This window comes from Doryrhamphus excisus, chromosome 17, assembly GCF_030265055.1.
Source record: "Doryrhamphus excisus isolate RoL2022-K1 chromosome 17, RoL_Dexc_1.0, whole genome shotgun sequence".
NCBI lineage: Eukaryota > Metazoa > Chordata > Actinopteri > Syngnathiformes > Syngnathidae > Doryrhamphus > Doryrhamphus excisus.
Window position 1 is genome coordinate 3721570 of NC_080482.1, and position 12886 is coordinate 3734455.

The window sequence follows — 12886 nt, forward strand, 5'->3', positions numbered from 1 at the left end:
TTTGTACCACATGATTGGCCGCAGTGTTCTCTGGAGTCAATAACTAGTAGCATGTGCAGCTTGGGATAATTACCGCAGGTGACACCATAAGTAAAGTATAACAAGCAAATGCAGGGTTGCCGGTGAGATCACCACATAGATGAAGTGGTCCCTCAGGATGGCAAGACTTCAAGAAGCTTCTGACCTCGGCCTAACTTGCTGATGAGTTTCATATGTGACTTGCTCACAGGTCGAGGCAGCTGCTAGAGACTCAAAGTGCATGAAAAGGAGAAAAAGGGTGCTTGGTCATGGCAGTTTCATATGTGAAGCTTTTGATATTAGATTTATTTATTTTTTATTATTTTATTTATTTATTATTATTTATAATATTATTTATATTTTATTTATTTATTTATTTTAGCACAGGTATAATGTAATCAATTCAATGTAATGAATGATCCAGCTCAATATAATCAGTTTATGAGAGAAACATATATTGTCTTCCTTACTGAAATCCGAAATCTGTAGGGTTTTTGCTGATATTTAGTTGTTTAATAAAGGTTTCCAATATAAATTTAAAAAAATGTAGTGTACACAATGAGGCTCTAGATTATATTATTAACGGAAACCTACAGCCTTCACCAAATTGGAACTCAGCCCAATATACTGTAGGGTGCAATGTCATTGGCTGCCAATGAAGCAGTCATTTTCACAGATTTCAAGTGACATCTTGCACCTATTTGGTCTGTTGCCCACTTTCCTCATCCTTAAACTTGATCCACGACTGCCCTTGCAAACGTAATTAAAAACGCATTAATCTGATCATGCCATAGGTTACACATGGTATTTATTTTGTTAGGTGACTCAGACTGTTAGCCAAACAACCAAACTCTTTTATTCCTTATGACAGTACCACTGTTTTCACGTGCACCGAGCTCAAAAGAAAATTGGTCTGAGATGATGTGCTAGTGTTTGCCGGAGTAATTGACCAATTAGTGTGATTTTGTCAGATGGCCATGGCTTGCTGAGCCTTGGTTTTGAGTATGTGATGGTTCACAGTAGAAGCCGCAGTCAAGTAGCCAACTGGATGGATCCAGCACCTCTTTGATGTATCAAATGGGCTCCTCTGAAATCTCAAGTTAACACATATTGTTTATAGCACCCTGCCATCTACTCACGTGACCATATAAACACAGCACTGTAAAAAGCAAGCATATTCTGGGAGGTCTGCAAATGGAGTTTAGTTCCAGCACAAATCTGGATTTTGATCTGGTCAGAAATCACTCATAAAATATCAGTAGTTTTCTAGAATTTGCAGAATATATTTTGACATTTTATGCCATTATACAATTGATATTTTGACACTCAGTGCTGCCTCCTATCACAGTTGACTTTTTGCCAATATCTGCCATTGACCAATATTTTTTGAGCAAAAACATTTTTATTTCTCAATGTGCAAAATGTTGATATGTGATAGTGTTGACTTATTCTATTAGTTGGGTAGTAGGAGCAAGTGGGTGCCTGCAGGAGGAAGTAGCACTACTGATACAGCAGTCTCTTTCATCACAGTGGGACACTGAGCTTGAGCTTGTTTGAGCTTTAATGGAAATTATCATTTATGTTCATAACTGCCCAAAGGGAAAGACGCTGGCTCCGTCTGCATGCCAAACAGCATGATTTTTGTTTTTTTACTTCATTTTACTATGCCTATTAAGTGTGAGAGGGCGACATGAAGCTCGGTTATTTGAAAACACAAAACAACATTATAATAATTCCTTATTTTGTTTAGAAATGGTCATTGAGCTTTGAATATTGACAGCTAATTGAGTAACTATTGACGTAAATCAGTAATGACCCGAGTGTCACTGTGTTACCCTGGAATACAATGGCTTTATATTAAGAATGCATACTGTACATAGCAAACGGATTAGTTTTTTTACCTTTTTTTTGTTTCCCCAACCATTGGCTAGGAAGACTCACAATATTACAGTGAGACATGTATAGTCCATTTTTTATTATTTTTTAGTTACAAATGTGCACTTATTGAGTGCACATTTATAATATCAATATCCATTTCTCCATTTCATTTGTCCTTCGGAAAGTGAACTACTGTGCATTCTAATTGTGCTGTAATCCACACGGGCATGGAAATTATTGAGAAAATTAAGACTGTGTCATGGGGGATACATTGTTGTGCATTGCCATTGGTTTTTAGTTTGCATAATTTATACACTCTGAGCATTGACAATTGCACTTGCTGCTTGTTTATTATAGGTGTCAATTTGAAATAAGCCACTGTCTGCTGCCATTTTAATAAACAGTGAGCAAAAGTCTGTCTCTAATCAGTTCCAGCAGCCTCTTTGGGATTCCTATCCAGAGAAAACAAAAAGAAAGGACATTTCACAAAGATCTCGTGTGAATCCAAGCCCCAAAAAGAAAATAAAACACTGCTAAAATTGGCTCCAACACAACCAAAAATAAACATAGAAAAATGGTCTTCTGCCATTTTGAGCCATCAACAAAAGCCCCTTAAACTATCAGTAGCCAATGTGATTTTTTTCTGTATTTTCAAATGAGGGTTTACATTCGAAGTAGGTCTTAAAACCTGATGTTGCCTCTCACCTGGTTCCTTTTGTTCTTCTGCCAGCTTTACGGCTACATGGAAAGCGAACCGCTCACCCTGCAGCTGTTCATAGGGACCGCAGACGACCGCCTCCTGCGACCACATGCCTTCTACCAGGTACACCGCATCACTGGCAAAACTGTCTCCACTGCGAGCCATGAAGTCATGCAATCCAACACCAAAATCCTGGAGATCCCTCTGCTGCCTGAAAACAACATGCGAGCCATGTGAGTTTCTGTTACAGCTTCACAAGCTCACTGTCAATATTTTGCTTTACACATTTTTTGACTGGTAGCCCCGACCCCGTTTTTTTTTAATACACCTTTGCATTAGCATCAACAGCAGAATTCCTAATGACTGATGCTCTATAGCCAATATGCCTAAATAGACCATGAAGGTCTATGCTTTCTTGCTCTCTAAGGTGAAATAAATACATGATTTTGACACTTAACTCTCTCCTCTGTGACGGCTCATGTCTATAAGTAGAGATGGAAATGAATTTCCACATAAGGGCCATCATGGAAGTCCATGTGAGGAACATCTGCCAAATATTGGTGCACAGAGCAACAGATTTGTGTCATTCTGTATTTGTGGCCCTTTGGTTCATGATGGAGGTCTGTAAAGTACGGTATTTGGGATTCAATCAGTGGAAAGTTTGCAGAAACATTGCTCTTTTATTATCCTGTGGGCTTTGAAATAAAATAAAAAAAACCCTACAAGTTGTAACAATATCCATCACTGCATGACATTGGGCCTACAGTAGATGTTGTAAGGTGGAAAGACTTACTTAGGAACTGTCTAGTTGAAACCAGAATGTGATGCGTGCTGTTGATTAGTTTAGTTAACTTGGTGATCTAATATATGTTTTTCTTAGGAGTAGCTCAATCTCAACTTCATATCTATTCTTCATTCTATTTGTCTCAGAATTGACTGTGCAGGCATTCTTAAGCTGCGCAACTCAGACATTGAGCTTCGCAAAGGGGAAACGGACATCGGACGTAAAAACACTCGTGTGAGGTTGGTGTTCCGAGTGCACATCAACCAGCCCAACGGCAGGACCGTATCATTACAAGCCGCCTCGAACCCCATTGAATGTTGTAAGTATCACAAGGTGGCATGAAATGAATCAGATAAACCAAATCTCTATTGTATTGATTCTAAAACATCTTCAATTCATCAAGATAGTAAATACATTGTACCGTATTTTCCGTACTATAAGTCGCACTTTTTTTCATAGGTTGGCTGTTCCATCCATTGCAGTTAAAAAGAAGGTTTTTAACATTATAAACACAAAAAATTAAGTCACAAACACCCCTTAGTCACAATATTACCCAATATTGGTACTCAAAAAAGAAGTAACATATTAATTATAAAAAAGACTAGTCAATATTTTTGTTATTTTTGTTGCCGATATGTGTGTTTTCCACACTGAAATATACTTGTGTTTTCCCCCCAATAGCTCAGCGCTCAGCACAGGAGCTTCCCTTGGTGGAGAAACAGAGTATGGACAGCTACATTGCCACTGGAGGCAAAATGATCGTCCTGAGTGGTCTAAATTTCCTCCCTGACTCAAAGGTGGTGTTTGTGGAGAAGGCGCAGGGTGAGTCGCAGTCACCATTACATATTTAACGCATCTGTAGTTCCACTCCTAGTATCTCTCCTTCTGTGCCTTTACCATACTTCCTCATTCTCTCCTACCCGTCAAAATACAGCAGAACTTGCCAGTGAGCCACATGTGGTGTGCATTAGGCCACTGTATTTTTAACCAAAGGATATTTACATTTGTTAGTTTCCATTGCCTGTTCAATGATCATCGCCACAAGTTAAGGAATGAATCACAAGCAGGGCATGTGCAACTGCTCTCTTTCTGTCTGTCTTAGGCTATGGTTTTTGACATTTACTGTAACCTCCTTCACTTGTTTTTACCTGCTGTTTCCCGATCATATTCATCTTACCTCTGGCTGTCTGGCAGTGACTCACGCTAAAGACGAGTGATTCATTAATTTTTGACCAGAAACTTTTTCCTCTCTGTGTGGGAGGAAGACATGCTAAAAATATTACTGATCAAGTATGCGAGGAAACAGGCATTGGACACACAACAACGGTAAACATGTAAGTTATGGCATGTTTGGGTGTCAAAATATTGGCCATGAGTGGATTTGTCATTTTTTTTCATCAGTTATTATTTTTTAAATTGGCGATGACATTCTCCAATTTGGGATCAACATTTGCAATAAAAGTGACTGTTGTAATTATTAGATTAGATTCAGCTCCAAGCCACTTTTGCCAACTCCTCAGTAGAAAAAGTAACTACCGGATGTCTGAGAAGTCACTAGATGATGTCATCGACTAATTTGCATATAGGCTATGATGTAACAGATGCACATTTCAAAAAGCATAACCACGTAGGAGAGACCAAAACATGAATAAAAACACCTTCATTTAAAACTCAAATAAACTTGACTCTTGGTGTTATTCATTTAAAATTGGCCAGTTTTCATTAAAATTCATTAAAATACACGTCATTAAAATGAAAAGAAATTCAACATTTTATCTAGCCAGCGGAATAATTAAATTCCGACTTGCCTCCAGCTTTTATCTTAGGACTGCTTCTCTAATTTTAGTTAATTGTAATTGACTCACAATAACATTTACAGAAAGGTGTCAAGCACATTAGTAGCAAATGAATTGTTTTGGTTTTATTTTTTTTAGCTTTTTATACATGTTCCCCTTAAAAGCCATGGTCAAGATGTGACTGAAAGATTCCAACATAACTTCAATTTATTATATGAACCAGTGATCATAACGAGGGGGTGTACTAGGACATAATGTGTTCAAATTTACATTAGATGCATGCACGCAAAATGCATAACAAAATTCCTCCCTGTCTCCAAGTATGGCACAGAGATGGGGAAGAGGAAGTGGATGAACTTGGTCATATCGGGGTCTTCCTTCTTCTGTCTTTACTTAGTCACGGAGGGGATTCCCCCATGCTAAACTTCTATAGTACATACACGCCACCTTTGTCTAACCCCTCTAGCCTCCCATGCCATATGAGATGAATGACCTCAAGTAGGATGTATTATTTTTCTTCCTTTAACCAAAACCGCTTCCTCTGTCACGCCACTGTTTCCTTTCAGTCTCTCTTTTCACAAACAACCAACCCCTCTCCTTAATACCCGGTAAAGACATTAACCAGTTTGCAGATCTGCGCTGCTGGGACTCCCTCCCACAAACTTGCCATCAAGATTTCACTAGTTTGTTTTCCATTTTTGTGGTGTCCATGAGAGAGAAGAGAGAGGTTGGCTGTCTAGTACTTTGTTGGCGTTTACGTAAACTTTTATGACCCACCACTTCCAGAGTCTCTCAAGTGAAAAAGCCCATTACAAACACATTTTCACATACAGTGTACCGCATTTGCTGCACTGATGCATATATTATTGTCTGTACACAGCCAATATTTGTCATTTGGCATTGAAATATATAATAAAAATGTTAAATCTGAAAAAAACTTGTTTTACTGGTTATATTACAGTAGTATTAATATGAATAAATCATTCATAAACACTTTATAAACAGCCTTCCACTTCTATATTGTTTTGATTGTCATTCCTGCCACCCCACGAGACTTATCCAATACCCACTGAGCACAGCGCATAGTTGATCCCACTGTGGATGCCTTGAAAAATAATTACTTCTGCTTTTTCATGGCAACATCCCCATTGCTTACCCACAGGGTAACAGATGCAAATACCAACAACACAAAGTTGTTATTGTTTTGACTTTTGATGCCCACTTCTACTTGTAGCCTGTGGGATTGTTTACAGTCGTCAGTGTGAAGTGTTTTCAGTGAGTCATCTGCAAGGGATTCCCTGCAGGTTGGTTAAACGGAAACGAACAATACTGCAGGAAAAAGGGAGAGAAAGAGGAATGGCAGAAATGACAGGAGAAACGTAGAAATTCTGCACGACTGTTTACCTTAAAGTTTGACTCCTGCTGCAGACCCTAATAAATTGCATATACCTGTCGGAGAGATGCTCATCTTTTCTACTGTCAATATGCACACTGGCTTGAAATTGTAATTGGATGCAGGGAAATTTAATTTTGTAAACTCTGCAATTAATATACATATATTATTTAAATTAATCGTCGGTGTGCTTTATTTCCATTAGCATTGCCATTCTTCACGTTGCTGACTTTAGTGCAGCTGGCATGGGATTGATTCCTACCCCGTGCCCTATTCATAATTGCCCTGTGATTAACTGGCAACCAATCCAGGGTGGAGTCCGCGTTTCAAAGTTGTAGTGCTCTGGCTTGCCCTGCTTTCTAGAGATGGGGTGAGTGTTATGGCAGGTAAAAAAAGGACACATAGATAAACTGGAGAGAGAGATGGGGTAATCCTACACTCTGACTCAGGGGTGGGGGTGGAGTAAGGGAATTCCCTTGTGAGCTGGATAGTTTTTACATCTGGTCTGATTGGAGCGATGCCCGGAGTTCAGAAGCCTCACACGAGCTGAACCACAATAGGCATAAGTTAGCTCTTATCCACGTCTGCTTCAGGCTGCTGTATAGCTCAACTGCCTCCTCGAAGAGAATTCAGGGAGTAAAGCGCACAACGTTCTTGTAGTAACCCTGAATAAACGTTATCTCATAGCTTTTTAACAAAAGAAGTCAGACTTTACAGACGGTGATTTGCACGGTTTGATTTCATTCAAACTCGACTTTGTTGAGTCTGTCTACCCGGGGCAAGTCTAAACATCAGACAAATTGCTGCATGTACTTCCAGCACTATGTCTAGACTACCGTTTGGCTTTTGGCAAGGGTTGAATAGCACTGGCACCGGGTTTTGGTGGTGTGGCAATAAAGTCAGCCACCACACCTGTTTCAGGATTTAGATTTGGATTAAAAAGAGAGTGAGGATAAGCGGCATAGAAAACAGATTGATGGATTGTTGTCGCTGTGATGATGAGGCAAAAATGTCAATCACTGTTTTCCAAAGTCAAAGCTGATGTGTGTAAATATCTTGTTTTGCCTAAAACATAAACATAATATGTCTGCTTTCATGGATGTCTAAAGAAATTGGAAAATATTGAGAGGCTGAAATCAGAGAACATTTTTATATCAAAAATGACTAATCAAGTACCAAAATAGTCGATGTATTGGATAATCACTTAATCATTGATTAATTGTTGCAACTCCAAATCTTACCATTGTGCATTGAGGAGCCAACACTGGCTTATTAAGCGTGTACCTTCAGTGGAACGCCAACTGGATGATTATCGCTTCATTAGGCTGGCAACATGAAAAGCGGCCAAGCTGTGAATCTGACTCAAACTCAGCCACAGCCTTGTGAATTGCAGTCTAGGACAGTTGGAGCTTATCAGTTCGTCAATTATATATTCTATGAATCTCAAAATATTACCTGAAATATAACAGCTGGATGATCCTATGGCCATTTTTCCGGAGAAAACCCAAACAGCTGGAAGCTGGAGTAATAGATATAACCTTACTGCTAGCTTTGAAACTCTCCGTGCCGCTGCCACGAGTCAAAGTACTCACATTTTCCCAGTGATACACCAAGAATAACTCAGTCCCTGACTCAAAACCTGTCACGTTTCCTCTATCGATGCATAATTTAGAGCTCACAATCCGGAGCACATGCACGTTTTTCCATTTTCACTAATCGTCAGATTGGCAGAAGATGGGTGCCTCAGAGAAAACACCAGATACATCATTGCCATTAGTTTAATCCTTTGAAACTGACCTTTGTTCTACACCAATGTCAATTGCCAGACAGCGAACAATTTTGAGGCAAAAAAAACATCTAGTTCCAGCCATTGGTCATTTGGTAAATTGGCATTTACATTAAATTAAATGATTAATATGATCAAACGTCATATCTGTCTATTCATTATATCTGAAATGAGCTGTTGTGTTTCTTATTGAATAGGACTGAAGGAGTGCAGGCATGAAAAAGCCAATCCTTGCTTATGTGTAATTACATGATGACTAGCTGTCTGTGTTAAGTGAGTCATGGACATGAGGAAGGTTTATATGAGAGTGTGTGTTTATCCATTTCTCACTTTAATCAGGACTGAATTATAACGGGTGATTTCCCAGACAAAACCCCAACCAGGTTTATTCCTATATACTCCAGTCTTCCATCATTGACAGTTAGAGCAAAAGGTGGTATTATAGTCTGTTTGTGAATGTGGCTGCATCTAGTGTGGGCGAAGGCTGCGTGAAATAGAAAGCTTTGTCGCTATCAGACGTATTTTGCAGAAGAAGACGTGAATGGAAATTTTTGTGGTTATCAGTCGAACAACAATTTCTGAGTCGCAAAGCTATGCCACATGTGGCTATATCCCATGTCAGTCTTGGTTTTAAATTGACCAAGAGGTAGCTATTCAAGCATTATTGTTTTCAGTCATAAAACGTGTGAGGAAAGCTGAAACGGGAGATACAGAGGAGAACATTTGAAAAACATGTTGAGGAGAAGAGGTTGGAGCTGACGTCGTACTCATAGATTTGCCTCCTGGAGTGTCTCCGGGAGCCGAGACGTGTTGATTCCTCTCAGCGTAACCTTAGGAGGGCTCATCTTTTTTTGTCTCTCCCCTTTTTTTCTGACCATTTCAGTATTTTTACTTTTACCTGCGGGTGCGGGCATACTCCCAACCACCAAAATAGTTCCTTATTCTGTTACTCATTCACATACCATCACATTAATACCATTCCTATTGCACCTCCAATGTAAACCTCTTATAAAATTCAATATGGTAATTGTGGAATATGTTGGCGTTTCATCTATGACTAAGTAATAATAAGACATTAATTAAACAGCGGTACTACTCTATGATTATACCTTATCTGATGGTTTCAAATGAGCAGCACATCACCAGCAACCTGGAAGTCGCATGTACTACACAGTTAAATAAATTCTAACACTATACTACCATATTGCTTATTCCCCATAAAGGCTGGTCTGTGCCACATAGAATACTGTCATGAGACCCATGAAAAAAAGGAAAAGAAAATTGCACTGTGGTCAGTGCTAATTGCCCAAACAGAGCCTTGAGCAATTGTTCCTTAAAGTGTGCCATGACATTATAGCAAAAAAAAAAAAAAAACAAACCTACAGTGTGCAAAGCTTGAGTTGACTCCCCAAAAATGTGTCACAATGCACATGCCTTTTATTGCATGGCAGGAAACCAACTCTCCTTACCACAGCGAGCTGGGAACGAGAAAAAGGGGGACTATTGGAAACCCAAAGAGCTGATCTAAGAATTGAAATGAGCCATAAAATTTGAATTGAATTAAACAGAATTTAATGAAAGTCCAATAAAAGTGCAGTGAATTGGTAGCCACTCATTGATGAAGAGTACAAAAATAAATTGAGACTTAACAAATTTCATAAAAGTGAGAAATGTTTTCCTTCTTTTCAGGGTGAATGAGATGTATTTTCTGTGGAAAAAATTGTAAATTTCAGAGAAAAATATATTTTAATTTAAAAAAAAACAATCACCAAAAATCCACAATTGCACTATTATCTAAAAACCCATAATGCCAATGCCCACAATACTTTCTGTCATAATCTGATTGTGTTCTGATTCTGTTTTGGTGTGTAGATGGTCATCATCTGTGGGAAACTGAAGCCAAAGTGGACAAAGACACTGTCAAATCTGTAAGTGTCACTCAGTGACATGACTGTTCATGCTTTCTTATCCTCCCCTGACACTTTCTCCTTTCCTCAGTGTCATCTGTCCCTCTTCATGATGTAACCTTTGCTAAGGCATTACAGGTGGCTACATAGACACTGATGATTAGCCCATGCAATTCTGAATGGAATTTTCGTGCAAAATCTTTGCTCTCATGCGTGGCAAAAACAAGTAACCAAATTGCTTGTGCATCAATGATTCACAAACATTGTCGGTGATAACATAAACAATCATGCACACTCACTTACACCATCACCCTCCTAACATAGCAGACATGTTCTATGTGGTATTTGCTATGCTATTGCATGAAAGTGTAGTGTCTTGGAGAATCACTATGAGAAGGAAAGGTCATGTTCATGTCCTTTTTTAGTCTTAGATGTCAGGAAAATAACCTTAAAAAGTGTTTCCTTGTGAGTGGTGGCAGCATTTTGAATTGCTAATGACTTTCATCAATGGTGTGTCATTACACCCCCACCCCCTTTGTCAATTTGCAATGAGATAAAGCATACACACCTAAATATTCTGCAAAATTGTTTGCATGAGGAAGATAAATATAGACTTGATAATTGGCCAGTTTGGCTGCTTGATATTGAAACCTGGCGTTCCGATGGCTGGAGAAATAACGAGCGAGCAAAGCACGGCAACTTGGACACACAAGGTCAATGCAGCGCGAATACCACAGTAGGAAGAGACAGCAGGAGAGTTGGAATTTTTTTCTTATGTCACCCAACCGCCTTAACACGCTCCAGACTGCCTGCATGCATTTGCTTTTATTGCCATTGGAAGTGTGCTAACATTCACTGTGAGGGAAGGGAGAGGGAAAGCCTTGCAGACACACACGTTTTACACACACACACACACACACACACACAGCCACCTGCATATTTTCTTTGTAATCATCTGGACGGCAGACCGGGTCAGACCCCTGTCCCACCCACCGTTTTTGTTCACAGCTATGGCGAACGTAAATCTGCTCTCTGTCAAGAGGCACCATTCTGGCCTGTGTAGATCCCAACCAGAGTGACAGCCAAGGAATTAAATACATTTACTCATTACACATACTAATTTTTCTTCTTGTGTCTAAAGCAAAGCAGAGACAACTTGTATCTGTCCAGACTTGCCAAGTTGTACTGTGGAGTTTAGGGGGGGTTATTGCTGTGCAAACAAATAATCCAGCTACTTCTCTTTGCTCGTGCTGTACAAGGATATGGCTAAAGCCCGGGGGTTTCCTCAGACACAAACATGGGCACAAAACCAACCTCATGGGTTCTACTGCTCCATCTAAACAGTCCGGACTGCTACTACTTTAAATCATTTCCTACTTCCACTTCCTGGAAGCATTAGCAGAGCAGTTGCATAAAAAAACATATTGATTAATATTTATCTGTGCAAATATTGTACTACAAATTTCACAGTCGCATTTATTTTACCATCTCTGTCTGGTAGTAATTTGTGTTTTTATTGCAGAATACACTTTTCGTTGAGATTCCACCATATCGAAACCAGAGAATATCCACCCCTGTGCTGGTAAATTTCTACGTGTGCAACGGCAAGAGGAAGAGGAGCCAATACCAGCAATTCACCTACCTTCCTCCTAATGGTAATCATCATGAATATCATCCACATTATAGCGTCATGTATTATTTTCACAAACTCCAATGAAATATAAATGATTGGCTTTCTGCATGGTGGACTAGTGGGTATAGCATGTTGGCCACAGTAAAATATCTGGGTTTAAATCTCTGGTAGGCATGTCTGTGTGTAGTTTGCATGTTCTACCAGTGTGTGCGTGGGGTTTCTCCGGGTACTCCGGCTTCCTACAAAAAAACTGCATGCTAGGTTAATTGGTGACTCTAAATTGTCAATGGGTACGCATGTGAGTGTGAATGGTTGTTTGTCTATATGTGGCCTGTCTATATGGGTGTACCAGCCTCCTTCTCAAAGTAAACCAGCATACCCCCATGACCCTAATAAGGATTAAGCGGCATAGAAAATGGATGGATGCATAGTCCTCTGCATCAATATAACGCATTTCTCCAAAAACATGCCATTCCGACTCCAATTGCGTCATTTTTTTTCTTACTTTTGACATTACTGCCGGGCCCGCTTGGTTGCTTGTGAATGAGTGAGGTGTGTTTATTCTGTAGTGAGGTTGCGTTCCCCAGCAATGAGGTGTACTTGCTGAGTGACAGTGCCTCGGAGCAGTGTTGATGTAGACAAGTCAATCCCCCCGCGACCTAACTCTCACACCCCCACATCACACAATGCCCGCCTGGTTCACCAACACACCCACAAATATGTGTATGTGTGCACATGCAGTGCTTTACTCTGTTTTTCATGTAGAAACCTGAAAACTGGCGTATATTCTCCCTGTTAGAATAGATAGCCGTCACTGTGGAATTTGAAGAATGAAAGCGGTCAATTGCGTGTTACAGACTTGACTCAATATACACAGTAGCCTGTGTTATTTCATTGACAAAAAAAACATAGTTAATCTTTTCTAAGGAAATAGCTTTCCTCCAATTTAAAATATATGGAGTCTCGTTTTCATTTCAAGCATGTCTCCTGG

The 12886-nt window shown here is 39.6% G+C and overlaps 1 protein-coding gene across 2 annotated transcripts in view; it reads left to right on the top strand.

Annotated features, from left to right (window-relative positions):
- Window positions 1-12886, top strand: part of LOC131105300 (nuclear factor of activated T-cells, cytoplasmic 1-like) — a 46569-nt gene that overhangs the window by 10438 nt on the left and 23245 nt on the right. For both annotated transcript variants that reach the window (XM_058053283.1, XM_058053284.1), the window contains 5 exons: window positions 2627-2829; window positions 3527-3699; window positions 4062-4202; window positions 10228-10283; window positions 11785-11917. In XM_058053283.1, coding sequence (XP_057909266.1) covers window positions 2627-2829; window positions 3527-3699; window positions 4062-4202; window positions 10228-10283; window positions 11785-11917 — 706 coding nt within the window. The remainder of the gene's footprint in view (window positions 1-2626; window positions 2830-3526; window positions 3700-4061; window positions 4203-10227; window positions 10284-11784; window positions 11918-12886) is intronic.